This window comes from Antechinus flavipes, chromosome 2 (genome assembly GCF_016432865.1).
Source record: "Antechinus flavipes isolate AdamAnt ecotype Samford, QLD, Australia chromosome 2, AdamAnt_v2, whole genome shotgun sequence".
Taxonomy (NCBI): Eukaryota; Metazoa; Chordata; class Mammalia; order Dasyuromorphia; family Dasyuridae; genus Antechinus; species Antechinus flavipes.
In genome coordinates this window covers 523587258-523606423 of record NC_067399.1, presented here as the reverse complement: position 1 = coordinate 523606423, position 19166 = coordinate 523587258, and the positions used below count along the sequence as shown (strand labels likewise).

At 35.5% G+C, this 19166-nt stretch overlaps 1 protein-coding gene across 2 annotated transcripts in view; it reads right to left on the bottom strand.

Moving 5' to 3' along the window:
- The window catches only part of SCG3 (secretogranin III), a 40247-nt gene extending 22497 nt beyond the window's left edge, over positions 1 to 17750 (bottom strand). The window contains exons 1-7 of one of the 2 annotated variants that reach the window (XM_051980659.1): positions 17278 to 17750; positions 16661 to 16713; positions 16231 to 16276; positions 15872 to 16096; positions 11319 to 11461; positions 6366 to 6515; positions 1429 to 1606 (exon numbers count right to left, since the gene is read on the bottom strand). In XM_051980659.1, coding sequence (XP_051836619.1) covers positions 1429 to 1606; positions 6366 to 6515; positions 11319 to 11461; positions 15872 to 16096; positions 16231 to 16276; positions 16661 to 16713; positions 17278 to 17368 — 886 coding nt within the window. In that variant the 5' untranslated portion in view covers positions 17369 to 17750. The remainder of the gene's footprint in view (positions 1 to 1428; positions 1607 to 6365; positions 6516 to 11318; positions 11462 to 15871; positions 16097 to 16230; positions 16277 to 16660; positions 16714 to 17277) is intronic. The other variant, XM_051980660.1, reaches the window with a different exon arrangement.
- Between the last annotated feature and the right edge of the window lie 1416 nt (positions 17751 to 19166).

Here is a 19166-nt window from a genome sequence, read left to right as displayed (position 1 = left end):
GAGGAAAGGGGGTATTTTCTAGAAATTAAGTTACATGCATATGCTCAGGATGAGTTGTTACTGCATCCACTGGGTCTGTTCACCTCTTTGTTGCCAAGGAGAGGCCTTAAGGAGTAGGTTGGGAAAAGTATCTGAAAACTGAAAGTGGAATGAATATCAAAGGCACTGAAAAAACATTTTAAAATAGCAGAATGAGGCTAAATATTTCAACAGAGAAAGGTAAGGATGCTAAGAATATTGGAGAGAATGTCTTCCATATGCCTAGTGTGGATAGGCTTGTGAAAAATTATATAACATTTACAAAAGGATAAATGAATTTTAACAGTGAGATTGAAGTCAGGGTAAAAGGATACAGAAAAAGAACTGGAGTTGATTTAGGCAAATCTCTATGGGAAAAGGAAGTTCTGCTAAACATTATAGTATACTACAAACTATAGTTCACTAATTGTTATGCATATATTTTAGTACTATTAGTATGTAAATATTAGTATATAAATTAGTCCATATTAGCAAATAAGTATTAGTATATTTCAAGTTGATAATGAAACCTTGATTAATGATGACCCAACTAATCTGAACTTTTAATTAAATAGATTGAGTTGGCAAGAAGGAGTAGACTATGCTTTTTTTTCAGAAAAACCAAGTCAAATTATAATAAAACAAGCCAAAATCAGGGATTTATGTATAAAGTATATATATTTGTAGTTAAAAAAGCAATAAATCATAAGTATAAAAACAGTTATAAAATGTATAGTCTAATCTCTTTTCCCTTAACTCTAATACAATATGATCCCTGAGGTTCTAGTGCCTATGATATAATATAATTGTTCAATCGTTTCAGTTGTTCCAACTTTTCATAACCCTATTTGGGGTTTTCTTGGCAGACATACTGAAATGGTTTGTCATTTCCTTCTCCGATTCATTTTATAAATGAGGAAACTGAGGCAAACAGGGTGAAGTGATTGCCTAGGGTCACACAGCTAGGATGTGTCTGAGACCAGATTTGCCAATTGCCTATGACATAGTAGACCCAAAATAAATGTTTTCTGATTAAAGGCAAGATCCTCAGTTTACCTTTTTCCTGAAGTGTTTCCTGATATCTAGAAGCTAGCATCCTCTCTCAAAAATGTACCTTGAATTTATTTTTCATTTGTTTTGCATATAATTTATTAATGCACATTATTTCTCACTCAATAGCCTAAAAGGTCCATGAGGGCAAGGACTATTTTTTGTCTCTCTATCCCCAGTGCCTGGCACCTAGCAGGAGCTAAACAAATGTTTATTAACAGGTTCATGTGGACAGACTGAATATAGGCTCTTTCTGAGTCCTTAACTATTGATAGGAAGTATCTGAACAATGCTGAAAGCAAAACAGAACAATTTTAGATTCAATATTTGCAAAACATGATAACATATAAGAATATTTACCAGAGTCGATGCTTTTTAGTAGAGTATAAAAGTTTGGGAAATACTGGAGGTCATCAAAATTGTCTTCAGTATAAAGTTTGTTTCTTCTTTCCAAGGTATTAGGTATGGTCCAGGGCTTATGTACTGTATCATCATTTTCTCCATTAATAAGACCATCTTGAATAGCTGGTTTTAGAGTCTCCAGTGGCAGTGGGAAATTTCATTAAAAAACAAAACAAAACCTCAGAAAAATTTTGTTAGAATGAATGCAATTATAACTTGATTCTCCTTTTTATTTGGGACTTGAATGTGGAGAGAAAAGCTTCTCCCTTTTCACATCACCACCACCAACCAACAACAATAAGTTAATATTAATGTGGTGCTTTAAGTTTTGTGAAGCACTTTACATATTAACTCACATAATCTTTACAACAACCCTACAAGATAATTGCTATTATTGTCCTTGTTTTGCAAAATGGGGCCATGGGACTGGGACAGTCTCATAGCTAGTAAGTATGTCTAGCAAGATTCAAATGCAGGTTTTCCTATTCCTGTACTATATCCACTGAGTCACCATGCTTTGACTCAAACATGTTCTGCCTATCTAACAGAATAAACAGATTAAAACAATACATAAAGTGTGTAAATCAAAAGTAAGTAAAGTTTTTTTTAAGGAAAAAAATTAATAAAACAAAAATAAAAACAAGAAAAAAGTTCAGAAAGCTTCAAAGATGGTGATTTTGTTATCAGATTGTTAAAGTTAACATACACATATTGGGAGAGGGAACTGAGCCTGTGATTTTATTCATGTATTCTGGGCCATGACTCCAGTTCTGCAGTCAGGAAGATCCAAGTTCAAATTTGTCTTGTGTGACTCTGGGCAAATCATTTAACCTTGTTTGCCTCAGTTTCCTCATCTGTAAAATGAACTGTGATAAAGACTCCAAATGGCCACAAAAAACTGGGCATGATTGAAATGACTGAACTGCAACAACAATAAGAAATTCCCACTGAGGCAGAGAGGCACCTACCCTACAATTTATAGTACCAGAGAGTGGCCTGGGAGTCCTGAGAATGGAAGTGATTTGTCCAGACCTCACATGACCAGTATGTGTCAGAGGCAGCTCTTAAACCCAGGACTTCCTGACTGAGAAGCCATCAGAGGCTTCTATATGTGATCTACAACACTCTGAAGTGCATCTAGAAGCAGCTTAAAATTCATCTGGGAAATCTTTAATAAAATGAATAACAAACAATACGGTAAAGATATGTGAATGTTTTCTAAATCTATGCATGTATAAGGATGTTTTTATAGGATTCAGCTTTTTAATTTGTATTTTATATTACTGCATTTTACCATGGATGCCTCTCTAATACATATATTTAAAAATGTATGTAATAGGAGTTCACAGTTTTATATGCAATCCTCTCTTTTGTACTTCTTTGTATGTTTCAATGTTTGCGAATGTTGATATTATTACATTCAAAACAGAAAAAAGCAAAGGAGAATAAGGAAAGATCATGGAGAGTAGCTATGACAGTTCTTTATTCAAACTGGACGGGATGCAGGAAGGCTATCGCTTTCTCTGACCAATTTGTGATACTTTTCTTGAAGATGTTTTTTCAGAAGCTGTTTGAAAGATAGGAGAAAGATGGCAAGGCTTCAGGGACATTTTGGGCTGATGGTACTGTTTGGGGGAGGCTCAAAGGCAAATCTGAGAATGAACAGATGAAGGGATTTTCAATAAAGATGCTTGCCATGAGCATGAGAGGCAGACTAGCTCATTGGAAGATTTCTGAGAACATGAGATAATCAAGGCACACTGGTGAGGGACTTTGAAAGAAGAAGTGAGGAATTTGGAATTGATCAATGGAAAATTACAGCAAAGTTTTAAATACAGGGACAATATGGTGCTGATACTTAAATCAGGAAGAGCCAAAACAGAGAGATTATAGACCAATTTACCTAATGAATATTGATGCCAACATTTTAATGAAACACTAGCAAAGAGATATATCACAAGAATCAAAAACTATGACTAGGTGTGATTTATACCAAGAATGTAGGGCTGGTTCAGTGTTAGGAAAACTATTAGTATAACTGATTGCATCAATAACAAAACCAACAGAATTATACGATTATCTCAATAGTTGCAGAAAAACTCTTTGACAAAATTCAGCATCCATGCCTATTAAAACACTACAAAACATAGGAATAAATGGAGCTTACCTTAAAAGTAATTTTTATCTAAAACTATCAATAAGCATCATTTGTAATGGGAATAAACTAGAAACCTTCCTAATATAATCAGGAGTGAAGCAAAGATGTCCATTATCACCTCTACTATTTAATAAAGTACTAGAAATGTTAGTTATAGCAATAAGAGAAGAAAAAAGAATCGAAAGCACTGGGATAGGCAATGAGGAAACGAAACTATTACTTTGCAAATGACATGATGTTATACTTTAAAAATCATAGAGAATCAACTAAAATTATTTGAAATTATTAACAATTTTAGCTAAATTGCAAGATATAAAATAAGTCTATATAAATCATCAGCATCTCTTTATTCCCAACAAAATCTAGCAGGAAGAGGTACAAAGAAAAATTCCACTTAAAATAATTTAAACAATATAAAATACTTGGGAACCTACCTGTCAAGACAAAACCAGGAAATATATGAACACAACTCTAAAACACTTTCTACATAAATAAAGTCAGATCTAAAGAATTTAAAAAATATTAATTGCTAATGGACAAACCAAGCCAACTAATAACAATGACTCTATCTAAATTAATCTAATTAATCACTGTCACACCAATCAAACCATAAAAATTATTTTATAGAGTTAGAAAAAAACAACAGAATTCATCTGGAAGAACAAAAGCTCAAGGATGTCAAGGGAATCAATGAAAAAATGTAAAGGAAGATAGTCTAGCCATATCAGAACTCAAATTGTATTATAAAGTGGTAATTATAAAAAAATCTGCTACTGGCTAAGAAATGGAATAGTGGATCAGCAGAATAGATTAGTTACAAGTTACATTATAGTAAATGACTATAGTAACCTAATATATGATAAACACAAAGATTCAAGTTTTTGGAACAAAAGCTCATTATTTGGTAAAAGTTGTTGGGAAAATTGGAAAATAATATGGCAGAAACTAGATATAGACCAATATCTCACTGTATACCAAGATAAGGGCAAAATGGACACATGATTTACACATAAAGAGTGATGACATAAGCAAGAAAGAGCATGGAATAGTTTATTTATCAGATTTATGGATAAGGGAAGAATTGAGACCAAAAAAGATATAGAGAGAATTAAAAAATGTAAATTACATAGTTTTCATTCTATAAGATTAAAAAGTTTTTGGACAAACAAAATCAATGGAATCAAAATTATAAGGAAAAAAGAAAACTGGAGGGAAAATTTGCCACAAATATTTCTGATAAAAGTGTCATGTCTTAAGTACCTAGAGTTTAAGTCAAATTTATAAAAATATAAGTTATTCCCTAATTGATAAATGATCAAAGAATATCAACAAGCAGTTTTCAGACAAAGAAATCAAAGCTATCTATAGTTATATGAAAAAAATGCTCTAAATCAGTACTGATTAGAGAAATACAAATTAAAGCAACTCTGAGATATTACTTCACACCTATCAGGTCACTTCACACATAATATGACAAAAAAGGAAAGTGATATTGAAAGTAATGTGGGAAAATTGGGACACTAATGCATTGTTGGTAGAGTCAATCATTCTGGAGAGCAATATGGAATTATAGCACAGTTATGAAACTGTGCATATCCTTTGATGCAGCAATAACATTGGTAGGTCTATAGCCTCGATACATCCAAAAAAAAAAAAAAAGGAAAAAGGACCTATTTATATAAAAATATTTATAGCAGCTCTTTTTGCATGGTTAAAGTTCAACTGGATATCAGAGAAGCCCATCAATTGGGGAATGGTTAAACAAGCTGTGATATGTGATTTAATGTAATATTATTGTGCTATAAGAAATGACAAGCAAGATGATTTCAGAAAAACCTGAAGGGAGTTATATAAACTGATACAGAATGAAATGAACCGAACCAAGAGGATGTTGTATACAGTAACAGGAATATTGTTCAATGAAGAACTGTGAATGACTTAGCTATTCTTAGCTAATTGACAATCCCAAAAGACTAATGATGAAACATACTACTTGGTATTCAAACTGATATTGTTTGAATACAGATTGAAGTATGCTATTTTTCATTTTCATTTTTCCTCTCATTTGAGTTTTCTTATACAAAATTACTAATATGGAAATATTTTACATAATTGTACATGTATAACCTACAACTGCTTATCATTCAGGAAAGGGGGAGGGTTGGAAGGGAGAGAGATGAAATTTAGAACTCAAAACTTTAAATAAAAATATAAAAAAAACTTGGAGAGGGGCATGATACTGAACAAAATGTGCAGAGAGACAACTTGACTAGTATCTGTAAGAGATTCTAAAAATTGGGAGAAGACATAATGGTTCTGTAAGAGATTGCATGGGCCCAGAGAAAAAGGGGCAGACACAGGAGATAGGATATATAACAAAGGAATCAGGCCACCTGTATAATAGATAAAATAAAATAAAGACAAGTTGAAGATTCATCAATATTGTATTATCAAAATATATTTTTATGCTTGAGAAATGTTTACTGTGAGAAGGTGGACAAATAAATCAGTCAATAATTCAGAAAGCATTTATAAAATACCTTACGCAGCCTAGGCACTGTTAAGTGTTGAAGACAATAATGAAATAGTAATAATACTTCTTGAGGGGGAAATCACTATAATGCTTGTATTAGTTATGCTTTCCTTGGACAACTTTTATTGATTCCATAAAGGGAAACTTTATTTAAATCTTTAAACTTAATGATATTTCACAATGTGTACAGTTAAAAACACTCACTGATTCCTCTGGGAGATTCTCAGCATAGTTCTCTGTCCTGCTGGAAGGATAATCAGGTTCTTCCTCATTATTTCTGGCTTCCTTAGAGATTAATTTCTGTAAGACCTCAGCCACCTCATCTTCCAGTGTGTATGCTTGACTTTCTGTAATCTGTTACCAAAAAATTAAAAAGTTTAAAAAGTGACTTCCTGAATAAAATTTGGTCAGGTATCTTAGCCATACCAACAACAGATATAAACTCAAAAGTCTTTTTTACCTTGAACATTAAGGTAGGAAGACATTTGTGAAGCTATTCAAGACTAAAATAATCCCAGCCACATATGCTTGCTTTCATATGTACATAAATTGTCTCTTAGCATCAATGGCAGAGTCTTAAAGACTCTGGCTTCTGAAGCAAATTTAGTTTGAAGGAGGAAGGTGGGAATCATAACTCTAAGTATTTCAGAAGTTGTATTATGCCCTCCCCAAACAAATAGGGTTCCCAGAAGCACATTTCCTCCTGCCAGATCAACTTAACCACTATTCTTAGAGAGCCTACAGTCTTGCAGTTCCCTTTTATAGGAATACTGTTTAGAGCTGGAAGGGACTTTAGAGGCTGAGAAGTCCAACCTTTTCATTTTACAGTTGCAGAAATTAAGGCAAAGTTCCATACTAATAAGTGTCTGAGGCAGGATTTGAACTCAAATCTTCCTAATTCTAAATTCAGTGCTCTAACCACTGAACCACCTAGCAGTTTCTCTCCTTGTAATAGATGCCTTTAGAAGCCTATAAAGGCTTTTTTCTCTCCAAGGATACCATGTCTAGGAAAGCTTTTTTCATTCCTAGGAGCATCCTGGTCTCTGTCCCCAGAAGACCTGGGGCTCTGAAACTCTTCCCCCACCAAGGATGAATCCTAGTATAGGGAATTATTTCCTGGCCCAGAAGGCTAGAGCCCAGATTGTTCCTCTTCCTGTGTGAAATGTTTTGGAAAGCCACTGAAGTATCTTCTCTCCTTTGGGAGGGTGAATTCTAGCACACTGACTCAGAGAAATATGGATCCAGAAGGGCTCCTTCCTTGCGCAAAGAAAGCGATCCAAAAGGCTGTCCCCAATTTGCCCCTCTGTCTGGGATTAAACATGGAGCGCTTCTCTCTGGAAATCCCTCTCCTCTACCTGCTTCTTACTCTGAGACTGCCCTGCCAGGAACTTGCAGTCTCTGTCATTTCCTCACCTCTTCCACTTCTACCATGGAGAGGAAGGATCCTGTTGAGGCAAAAAGCCTCAGCTGTCCCATCTTAGTTGGGACTCTATGCTGGGGAACCAAAAGGGAGAATGAAACTACCAGAATAGAGACCTAAACCTTCAGGAGCCTAGAAGGGAAACCCTCCCCCCGCTTCCCCCTCTACTCCGGCAAATTCCCCAAGCTTCCTCCCGCCTTTGGGAAGCAGATGGTAAGGCAGGGCTGTTGTAGCCACTGCCCAGACATCCCATGGTGGGGGGAAGGAGGGTAGGGAGAAAGGGGGGAGCAGCCGCTGGAGGAGCTGCCCAGTCACTGTTCCCAGGTAACAACAGACTCAAGACCACCGGACCCGCCTCGCAGCTTGGGGAATCGGTGCACAGAATAGTCAGCACCAGTTTGCCCGGATTGAGGGAACATCCTCCCATTAGACACTCCGGCACCGTATCACACCACAATAAATCATCATAATGATATTTTACCATTGTCATATTATTATTTAAGAAAAGGATCATAGGATCATAAAGTCATCTATCATTTTAAACTGGAGTCTACAGTCTAGTCATGTGCTCAGAGGTTGGAGGCAATATGGCAAAAGATATGGGTTCAAATCCTACTTCTGCTTAACTTTAAGCCACTTAACCTCTCTGGGGTCTTATTCTCCTCATTTGTAAACTGGAGTGTGTGTGTATGTGTGTGTGTGTGTGTGTGTGTGTGTGTGTGTGTGTGTAGTAGCCAGCTTCTTTGTCCTTCTATTTCCAAATCTGTGATTCTATGAAGGAAAAAGGCAGAATCAAGATTCCCCAAAATAATAATCTTGACCACCAAAAAGTCCTGGAATAAAGCCCTCTACAGATTTTGAAGAAAAGAAGGAAGATCACTTCCTGAAATAGAGCAGAATTACCTTGCTAGCAAACTGCCACCTTCATGTTTCCTAAATCTTTTTGGGCAAGAGGTCTGAGATAGAGAGGGGGCAGAGCTAGAGGGAACCTGACTCAAGAAATTACATTTGAATACATCTGACTCCATATGCTTTTATCCTTTCCTCTCTGTGCTGGTTTTTCTGAACACTGATTTTTAGTGGCTATAAAAGCTTTTGTTTTGCAGCAGCATCACTAGGACATGGCATAAACCAGAATGCATCAGGAAGGAGGGAAAGAGCATTTTATCCCTCCAGGGGCTATGATTACCCTGCTGGAGCCTCAAAAGGAGAACCATAGCAAAAGCTATTAGAAGAAATTGTAGAAATATTCCATGAAGTGGATTAAATAACATTTTATAGTAGGCTTTATTCTTCCTTTTTTGTTGAAAAGGGGAGACCAAATCTCCGCTATTTCACCTCTTACTTTCCTTTCCAATGAACTCTTCTAGAGAACTAAGGAGAAAAAAAAAAAAACCCTAGCAGTTAGCAATAATTTATTTTAGGTCCTATAACTGGTAGAAATGTTATACTCGGGGTAGCTTTTCTCCTCTTAGGAGCTGTCCCAAAGTGCAATTTATACAGAAAAATTCCTTTCAATAATCCCATAGATAGAGATACCTAACTTTATCCTTTCAAATTAATAAGGAAGGAAAAAAAGTTGGGTTGTAATGACTTGTATAACAATTTACATAACTTATGTTATTTGTTTTGCACAATCATACTATTGTATAGATTGTTGTTATGAAATCATGTCTGACTATTCTTGGCTCCATTTGGAGTTTTCTTGGCAAAGACATTGGAATGGTCTGCCATTTCCTCCTCTAGCTCATTTTACAGGAGGAACTGAGGCAAACAGGGTTAAGTGACTTGTTCAGGGTCACACAGTTAATAAGTATCTGAGGCCAGAGTTTTAACTCAAGAAGGTGAGTCTTCTTGCCCCTTACTCTTCACTGTATCTACTGAATCTCCTTGCTGCCTAGGATATAGCTACTAAAATATTTCCCCCTTTTATGCGGGCCAGGAATTAGCATACTTGATACTCTCACCTCATTGCAAGGACTTGGAAAAAATACCCTGTTCATTGAATGGGAGGGAGCTACAGAGGATGGTGTCTTTACAGCTATTTCACTTACATATTCCTGTGTAATTAGGAGATATTCTAATTCTGAAATAATGCTAAAGCTATGTTAATTGTCAGAGTAAATTTCTCCTTCAACAGGAATCTAGATTTGAATATTGCAACCTAAATACAGTGAATACATCATGTACTTAGTAATGTATAAAACATAGATAAAAAAGGACTCAGGACTGATGACAGATTCCATCTGTGAATCCTCCCTGTTTTCCTGGTGAGTCATTACTTGCTACTGAAGGTCATTCCTTCATTTTCAGGACTATGTTTCAGTGATGTCAAATATCCCAATGTAGACATAGCTTCTGACAAAATGAAGTGTCTGAAATTTGTTACTGATAGCCCTTCGCCATGCTCCTTTGCCATATCCTTTATTTTTACCTTCCTCCTCCCCTTCAGGCAGTTGGCAAAGAGGATAGAAAACTGGTTTTGGAGCCAGGAAAACCTGATTTCAGCAAGTGAAGTGAAGCAAGTATAGATAAGAAAATAATATATATAGTTAAAATATAAATGGAAAGAATGACCAAACCAAATCAAAAATCAAAAGTAACTATAAAAAATTATAAATAACAAATAGGAATTACATGAAGAGATAGGCAAAGACACTCTCAACCTATCCCTTCATGGAGGCAGGAGATTCATAGGTCTCACACAATGCACACATTTTTGGACCTTTTTAACATAGCAATCAGTTGCACTGACATTTTTTTCCTCTCCAAAAATGCTATTAGTCATAGGGGATGGCTCTCTAAGAGAGGAAAAAAGAGATGGAGGAAAAATGGGATGCTACAGTGATGTACAAAAGGGGAAATATCAATAGAAACTTATTTTATAGAAGAAATTATAATAAAAAGGCATAGCAATTAAGAATAAAAAAAAAAACCCAGGTTCAAACCACATCTTCTAGTTGTATGGCCCTGTGGGGAATCATTTAAACTTTTCTGGGCCTGAATTTCTTCATTATAAAATGGGGGAGGATTGGACTAGATAAGAGGTAGACATCAAACTTATAGGCAACCACAAAACTCCTAAGCAGACTGAACAAGCTTAAAATATAATTGGGAAATTGTTTTTAAAAATAAATTAAAGTGTAATATAATACAGATAACATTAATTTCTGGTTTTCTATGAGTCAATATGTGACTCATAAGGTTTTTATTTGAACTTGTCTTCTCTGGATCAGACTACACTAAAGTCCCTTCCAGCTCTAAAGCCCATGGTTCCACCTCTGCAAGTACTTTAGAGTATTTCCATAGAGAGACATTATGAGGCTTTCTTTCAGCTATGGCCTACATAAGTGCTCAATATCCCATATAGTAGCAAGGGGATTTTATAACCTTGTCAAGAATATAATCCTGTAAGAAATATAAATTCTTAAATATCTATCTATCTATATCTATACATATATATAGTTATGGAGTTATATGTATATTCCTATAACTATATAACCTTATGTGTGTGTGTATATATATACATATATATATATATATATATACACACACACACATATATATATATATATATATATATATATATATATATATATATATAGTCCTGTAAGAACTGTAAAATTAGTGCCAGAAGAGGCATATTACTTCAGTGAAAGAGATGAAATATAAGAGAGCAACCACTTGGTTTCCTGTCGTGGCTAACTTCAAGCAAGTTAAGCATTTAGTTGACTTACCAAGCCAAGATTCAGAAGTTTAGAAACAATTTTGTCAAATACTCCTCTGTCATTTTCCTCATAAATTCTGGTGGCAATCTTCTGGACAATGTCTTCAGCTGTTAAAGGAGTTCCATCCAGTTGATGAAGGCCATCTGGATCATCTAGAAAAAGCATAATTGGGTTACTTGTGAATCATCTATTTGTGTTGACTATTTTTATAATCTGTAGAGATTGGCAGTACAGCGGTTAGAGGACCAACCTTGGAGCTAGAAAGATCACAGGTCAAGTCCTAATTCAAACACATATTGACTATGTGACTATTGGCAAGTCACTTAACCTCTTAGCACCCAATGCAGCACTATAGGGTACAGCATGGAATAATGGAAGGAACCCCGGATCTCCAGTTCTTATCAGAGACTAGAGTTTGTATGCTCGTTCAGTTATTTGCACCCTATATGTTAATATGTTATTTTACCTCTCTAGGTCTCAGTTCCCCCATCTGTAAAATGAAGGGGTTGGTCTAAACAATCTGGCTATCCCTCTAAGGTTAATGCTTTGCATATGTAGACAAAAAATTCCACTAGTTTTGTAGTTGGAGGAACTAGATTCAAATTTTACCTTTGTCACAACCTATGTGACTTTAAGACCTCTCAGGGCTTCAACCTTCTCAATTAGAAAATGAAAATTTTGAACTGGGTGGTCTCTAAGGTCCCTCCTAGTTCTGAATCTATTCTCTTAAACTCCTAATATGCAAATCTATGCAGCATGAAATGCAAATATATGCCCCCGGATTTACTGGGGAAAATCTGACTGCATTACTTTAGGGCCAATGCTGGGGAAACAGAACTCTAATAGCTAGAGGAGGGTTGCTGTCAATGAGGCACTGCACCAGATTCCCTGGAGATTTGCCAGGAATCACTCTCTGATTTCCATTCTATGCTACGGGAACTACAGTAAGTTTATAAGGCACTTGGCTCTTTATGTTACCCTAAGGCTAATCTCATGCAGTAGTTTTTAATGCCTGAAATCTAAAAAATGGAGTTTCTGTTCCAGGCACTAAATAACCCTCTGGTAATTTACTTCCTGGCTAGTTCTGTCCGAATAACTTTCATAATATTCTCATAAGGTTCAGAGTATTATTATTCTGATGCTGCTCTTTACATACACATCTTCTAGGGGAACAATAGGAGAAATTCCTCTCTCAGTTCCCTTTCTGGATTCCCTGGAGCTAGTGACCTCGTTAGCCTCTGGCAAAATAACTTCTTTGTATTGCTTCAAAAGAAACATGAAGAACTAATGGGATGAGAAGTACAGGAGACAGCTAGGTGCAATCGTTTAGATTCACTCATATGGTTTAGTTCACATTGTGGATCAGGGCAATGGATAGAACATAAACCCCTATGAAAAAAAATCTTTTGAGTTGTTTTCCTAAACCCAATATGGATCAAAATTACTATATCTTTTTATAGTTTAAAGAATCCTTAATTTTTTTTTGGTGAGGTTTCTTCCTCCTTCAAGCCCACTACACCTTTTAGTCCTCTTATAGGTACAAAAATTAAATCTTGCTTAACCCTAAGTGTTCTGGGGCAGCTATAGCTTAGTGGATAGAGCATCCGCCCTGAAGTCAGCAGGACCTGAATTAAAATTTCGTCTCACTTAACACTTCCTAGCTGTGTGACCCTGGGCAAGTCACTTAACCCCAATTGCCTCAGCAAAATAAAACAAAACAAAACCCTAAGTGTTCTGTCTTTAGGCTTATTGTAAACATACAAAGAGAAGTCCTGCCTAGATTTAATCAGGGAATGGAAAAAATATTTTGCTTTCTTCTCTATCCCTTAAGATCTAAGGAAGAAAGTTTGCTTTCTGTAGCTGGAGAAGCAAGGTGATTATTTTTGTTTTCTAGTTTGCTTACTTCTTCCTTTTCCAATAGGGAGGATGCTAGCAATGCACAGCAGGATAGAAACATCTTTTCTCCTTCCCACTTCAATATTCCCCTGAGTTTTTATTAACAGCTACAAAAGCTATTGGAAGAATTTTGTTAGCATGATCCTTGCCAAAAAGCATTCTGGGAACAGATGTGTGAACAGACAAACTGCTGTTTATCTGTGGTTCCACCCTTGACATTCTGACCAAAATTTTGAGCTATATAATAGTAACTTATAGGATTGTTCATCCATATGTACAAGAGCAACTACTTCTCTCTTTTCTTATATGATCCCAGAAGGAAGAGAAGTGTAAGAGAAAAAAAAAATTATAACAAGAGTTAGAAGAGAACTCAGAGATCATTTAATTTGATCCCTTCATCTTATGGTTTAGAAAACTGAAAACTCTATCATGTTAAGTGATTCACCTGAGATCATCCTGGTAAAACATGTAGGAGACACAATTCAAATTAAAAATCAGACTCATCTTTTATTAGCATTTGTCAATTAGCCACTGCATGATGACTTGCTGACAAAAGGATATAGTGAGTATATCCAAATCCTCAAATTATTATTCACTAGTGTTTAGGGAATCTTTGAATATATAGCCAAGGAAGTCCCAACTACCTATTTCGTGAATTATTCCCTACAATAAAGAGTTATTTGTAAAGGTTGGTCCTCTTGCTGTAAAATCATTCAGGGCTTCCTCCAATGAGCTGTTCAGTTGTTTGAATCATCCTTGCATTGATTAGGTGATTCTAGATATGACTATGTAAACAATACAACAGGGATAAGAGAAAGAGATATACAGACATATATAGTTGGACTAGATGACTCCTTAAAGTCTCATTCAACTGTAAATTTCTGTAACTATAAGCTGCCTATGTATCATTAGATATAGAGACACAGGTTATATGTATTATATGATCATGTATCTGTGTGTACACATATACATACACATAAATATATACAGACAGACACACAGAGACAGAGACAGACATAGAGGAAGAGAAGAGGGAGAGAATGAAAGAGAGAGACAGACAAAGACAAAGAAAGACAGAGACAGAGACAGATAGAGAGAAACAGAGAGGAAGGAAGGAGAGAGAAGGAGAGAAAGAGACAAAAAGACAAAGACAGAAACAGAGACAGAGAGAAGAGACAGACTGAGAGACAGAGACAGAGAAAAACAGACTGAGAGACAGAGAGAGAGAGAGAAGGATTCGAGAGGAAGAAGGAGAGGGAGAGAGAGAGAGAGAGAGAAAGAGAGATAGAAGAGAGAAAGAGAGAGAGGGAAATATCTGTATGTTTGCCTAGCTCCCATTGTCATCAAACTAAGTGAGAAACCCTTTGAAGCATGTATTTATTTTCTTAGAAAACTTTAAGTGATTTAAAATTAATTGTCCATTGTTATACAACAAGTCAGTAGTCAACTTAGGCAGGCAATGTGTGTTTAGTCTTCGTGCACAACTGGTTGAAATGATCAGTCAACTCAGTCAAATAACCTTTTGCTTGAATTAGTCAATTTCATCAGTTATATATAGACATATCTATAGTCTACTAACTCAAAGTCTAGAATCATAAATTAAGAGAGAAAATTTGAAAAGAAACCACATTTTCTACATTAGCCATCAGTTTTAAGAGTAAGCAAAATATAGTTTCCTCATTTAGACCACTAACTTTAGATTGTGTTGCTTTATTAAAAAGCAAATTTAATTAGTAGCTGCCTTTCAGCAAGGGGTCATAGATTTACAAACTAGAAATAATGAGCTTAATTCTCCTGTGGTCAGGGACTAGAATAAGGACACAAGAGAAGAACATTAGGCATTCTTGGGCACCCATACAGAGAATAGAACAAATCCCTTCCCCTAGGCACATATGTACCATTACCCTACCTAAAATATTGGAAGAAAAATAGAACATGAAATGATGGACATTGGGCATTTTCTTTCATTATAAAAATTTCCATCTTTTATGTTACTAATTTTGATGTTAATCTTATAGGTTTACTTTGTATTGAGAGTTTAAATCAGATGGAAAATTATATAGTGCTTTATTTATTTATTATAAAACACTTCACACATTATTTCATTTGACACACCCCTATGAAATAGGTGCTAATAGTATTTATTATTAATAGTTATTAATAATAGAATTTACATTATAGATACATTAATATTGTGTCTTAGTGATATTGTGTAAATTTATTGTTTGTTATTATTAACAAATATTATTATTTGTTATTAATTATTACTATTTTGCAATTATTAATATTGTACCCTTTTTTCCCACTGAAGAAACTGAGACTGAGAGGTTAAGTGAATTGTCTAGGGACATACACTAATAATTGTCTGAGGCAGAATTTGAATTCCAATCTTCCTAACCTAAAATCCGAGTTCTCTTTATTACAAATGTTTTCTTTTCCCAAGACATCAATAAGCTTGATAAAGAAACCCAAATTTGGAGCTATATACAGAGCTTATAGCCTTATACAGTGATTGTGACTTTATTATAATTTTTGGCTTAAATACTATAGGATTATGAGTGTATAGTGAGTCTTTCTTAAATATGAAGTTTTCCTAACCCTCTAATCATGTGAAATTGTAGTAAGGTATAAAACAAATAGGAAGAAAGAGTTTATTTTTTAAATACCTTGAGATTTATTCTCTAGTCCACTTTTAGTAGAATCATAGTCATCCACCAGTCTACGATTCTTGGTTGAGTCTACATCTTCTGTGATCAATTTCTTATTATGTGGTGAGTTTTGTACTGATTTCCTTTCTTTCTCCTTTTTCTCTCTTTCTCCTATTGCCTTTAGCAGGTTCAAATCAGCAGAAGAATAATTTCTCTCCCCTGCCATGTTTTCTGGAAGAAAATCTTTTAGGTTTAGATTATCAGGATTCACATTAGTTAAACAATGAGCTATACACACACACACACACACACACACACACACACGCATATATATGTGTATATTTGTATGTATGTATGTATGTAAATATAATCTTTACCTGGAAGGACTGTTTTTAGGGTCTGATCTGTTTCAGCTTCAGCAATCTAATTGTGAAATAAGCAAACAAAAAGGAAATTCCAGTCATTGTTTTTATATATATATATATGTTATTATATTCTCAAAAAAACTCTGAGAAGTTCATACAATTACACATAAAATTCATATAATGCAGAAGATGCCAGATTATATCCTTAGTATTTATTTCAGTGTAACTCTGTGTGCTTCTGTCATTCAATATCCAGACATCATCAAAAATAAATTTCAGTCATCAAGAGATCATATTTTAACTTATGGTAAGGACTACTTAGTTCCCAAACTTTCTGATGTTGTAATGAATATAATAATAATGCATAACAAGAAATAGTGATAGATAGAAAAAAATCCACAAATCCACAAAAGTAACGTTTATAGTTTTTCATTTGACCTACCTGTTCTTTCAAAGGCCTTTCTACACTCAGCTCTCTGTTGTGTAGAGATTTGTCTAGAATAAATACATGCATTATATATAATTAATGGTGTTTTGAAAAGTCACATGTATTTTAACTCAGATATGAATAACAAAAGCATTTTACATTTCTCTCATTAAAAAAAATACTTTAAATAATCACAAAGTCTACCAGGGAGAGAAAACCATCTCTTTAGGATTTTAGTGAAGACAAATGGTATGATTAAAAAAAAATTGTCATAATTTTCTAGGTTCGTACTTTTCTCTGAATCCAATATACATTTTAAAAACTTGAGTTTTAAGTCTTTCTAAAACAGCAGAAACATAATTGGATTGATACAATTAAGAGATTAAAAGCTCTCCCCTGTACATGACAAGGATGAAGTATGGAGAAAATGTTGCAATATAAATAGAAAACAAACCAAAATAATAACCTGTGTGAAGTTTAGGTCTATGTTAAAGTAGATTTTTTTAGTTTTCTGCCAAATATACAAGGATTTGGTCTGAATAGAAAGTGAAATATCAGGGATTTTATTTCAAAGCTTTATCTCATAGTTGAAAAAAAAAAAAAAAAACAGGAAAAGGCGGATGTACACCTACCTTGGCTGCCCTCTGGTTTAGGGAATGCATGAATTTGGCTGAGGACAAGCGCCAGCACCTGAATCATTGTCCCCATCCGGAGAAGCCCCATTCTTACTCCTTGCGGAAACTGCTTGGCGTAGGGGCTACAGACAACTATCGTTGCTGAGAGAACTGCAGAGACCCACCCGCACTGGTAGCAATGCTTTTGTTATGAATGAAGAGGAGGAGTAAAAACAGGAAGAAGGAATAGAAAGGGAGGGAGAATAGACTGAAAGGCTGTTTGTTCCGTTCTGCACCTGCCGGGGAAGCTCACGAAGAGAAAGGGCTTTCCAAGATGCCGAAGTTGTCTGGAAAGGCTGCTAGAGCGCTGTCCGCCCCTTGAGGTGCTGAAGTTTCTGGGAACCGAAGCCGGCGGAACTCCCCCAGACTAGAATCAATTTCGTAGGGCGTAGTCTGTATTTAGCTCCGGCAGCTCCGAGGACGTGAGCAAAGGAGGCGCATGCTCCAACCAGGCTAGGGGCGGGAAAGGGAAGAGTCAGCAGACCCCAGGACCTCTTCATTCCGAGCGAATGTACGGGGGAGGGGTGACGGAGTGGGTGCTTTTCAGTCTACGGCTGATACATTTCTAACTTCTCAGGAATAATGGCTGATACTTATTCATATAAAGTACTTCACACACATCTCATCTGACGCCAATAACAAGCCTATTAAGTAGGTACGAGCAGGTTTTTCTATCTCCATTTTGTAGATGAGGAAACTGAGTCTCAAAGAGATTGATTTTCCTAATTAGGGTCACAGAGAGATTGTATATGGTAGGATTTTAACTCAAGTCTACCTGATGCCAGGGACAGTACTTTATCCATTCTGTCATAATTCAAGCATCGGAATCTTTCCCTATTCTCGCATTTCTTTGAGTTGTCATTATATCCTCCTAAGAAAGCATTTTGCAGACCTTTCAGCAATGTAGGGAGTAACATACACCCCATCTTTTAACCTCCATACTGGCCTCCCAGGTCCATTCAAGTAACTAGCTCTGAAGAGCTCTTAGCTTTTGCCTGACCACCTTCTTTCTCCCCCAAATTTTCTGAATACCTGCTTTAGAGTCCCTTTCCCAGCCATGAGATTTAATATAATTTCTTTTCTTTGGAAAGTTCCTGCCTTTTAAAAGAATGGATTTGTATTTTAAGCCTTTTCCTGACTCTCTTATTTTGCATCTCAGTACCACAAAAGATGTGTGCTTTTAGTAGTCTAATACATTTTTTTTTCGACTTGCAAAAGTGTCATGACACAATTTCAATTTAACATAAGGAAAACTTGAAGCAAAATTTTGTTTCCATATAGTAATAAGTATTCTTTCAGTAGTCCTTTCTAGTATGAGAATGCCAGAAGACCTTCTAAGAAGGGGAACATCTCAGCAAGATGGAATAAGCCTTCAAGGGATTCTACTGAGATCTAGGACCTAAAACCTTTGGAAGCCAGCCATGAAAAGAGGAAGTACTTGTAAAGGGAATATTCTATGGGAAGGAAGGTTGCAGTAGTTAGAGACAAAAATGCTTTATATTATTGGCTTTCTTCTCAAATGTTTACTATAGTATTCCTGAATAAGTCAAGCCACCTGTCTTAGAGATTACTTGTCATAATTATTATGATTAAAATAATCCCATCCTTTTGGAGCTCTGTGAAAAAAAGAACTCTTTCAATTAGCCCTAAATAAGAGTGAATCAAACTATGATCAGGACTATGATGAAGATGGTTAGCCACTGGATTTTTAGAGTTTAAGTCCCTAGTAAAAGAAGGATGACAAGTTGTATTGATTTTTGATTCAACAATTTTCTTCTAGACTAGGAGTTACTTCTGGTCCATAGAACTCCAAGAGATTTGGAAACATATTTCAAGGGATGTGAATT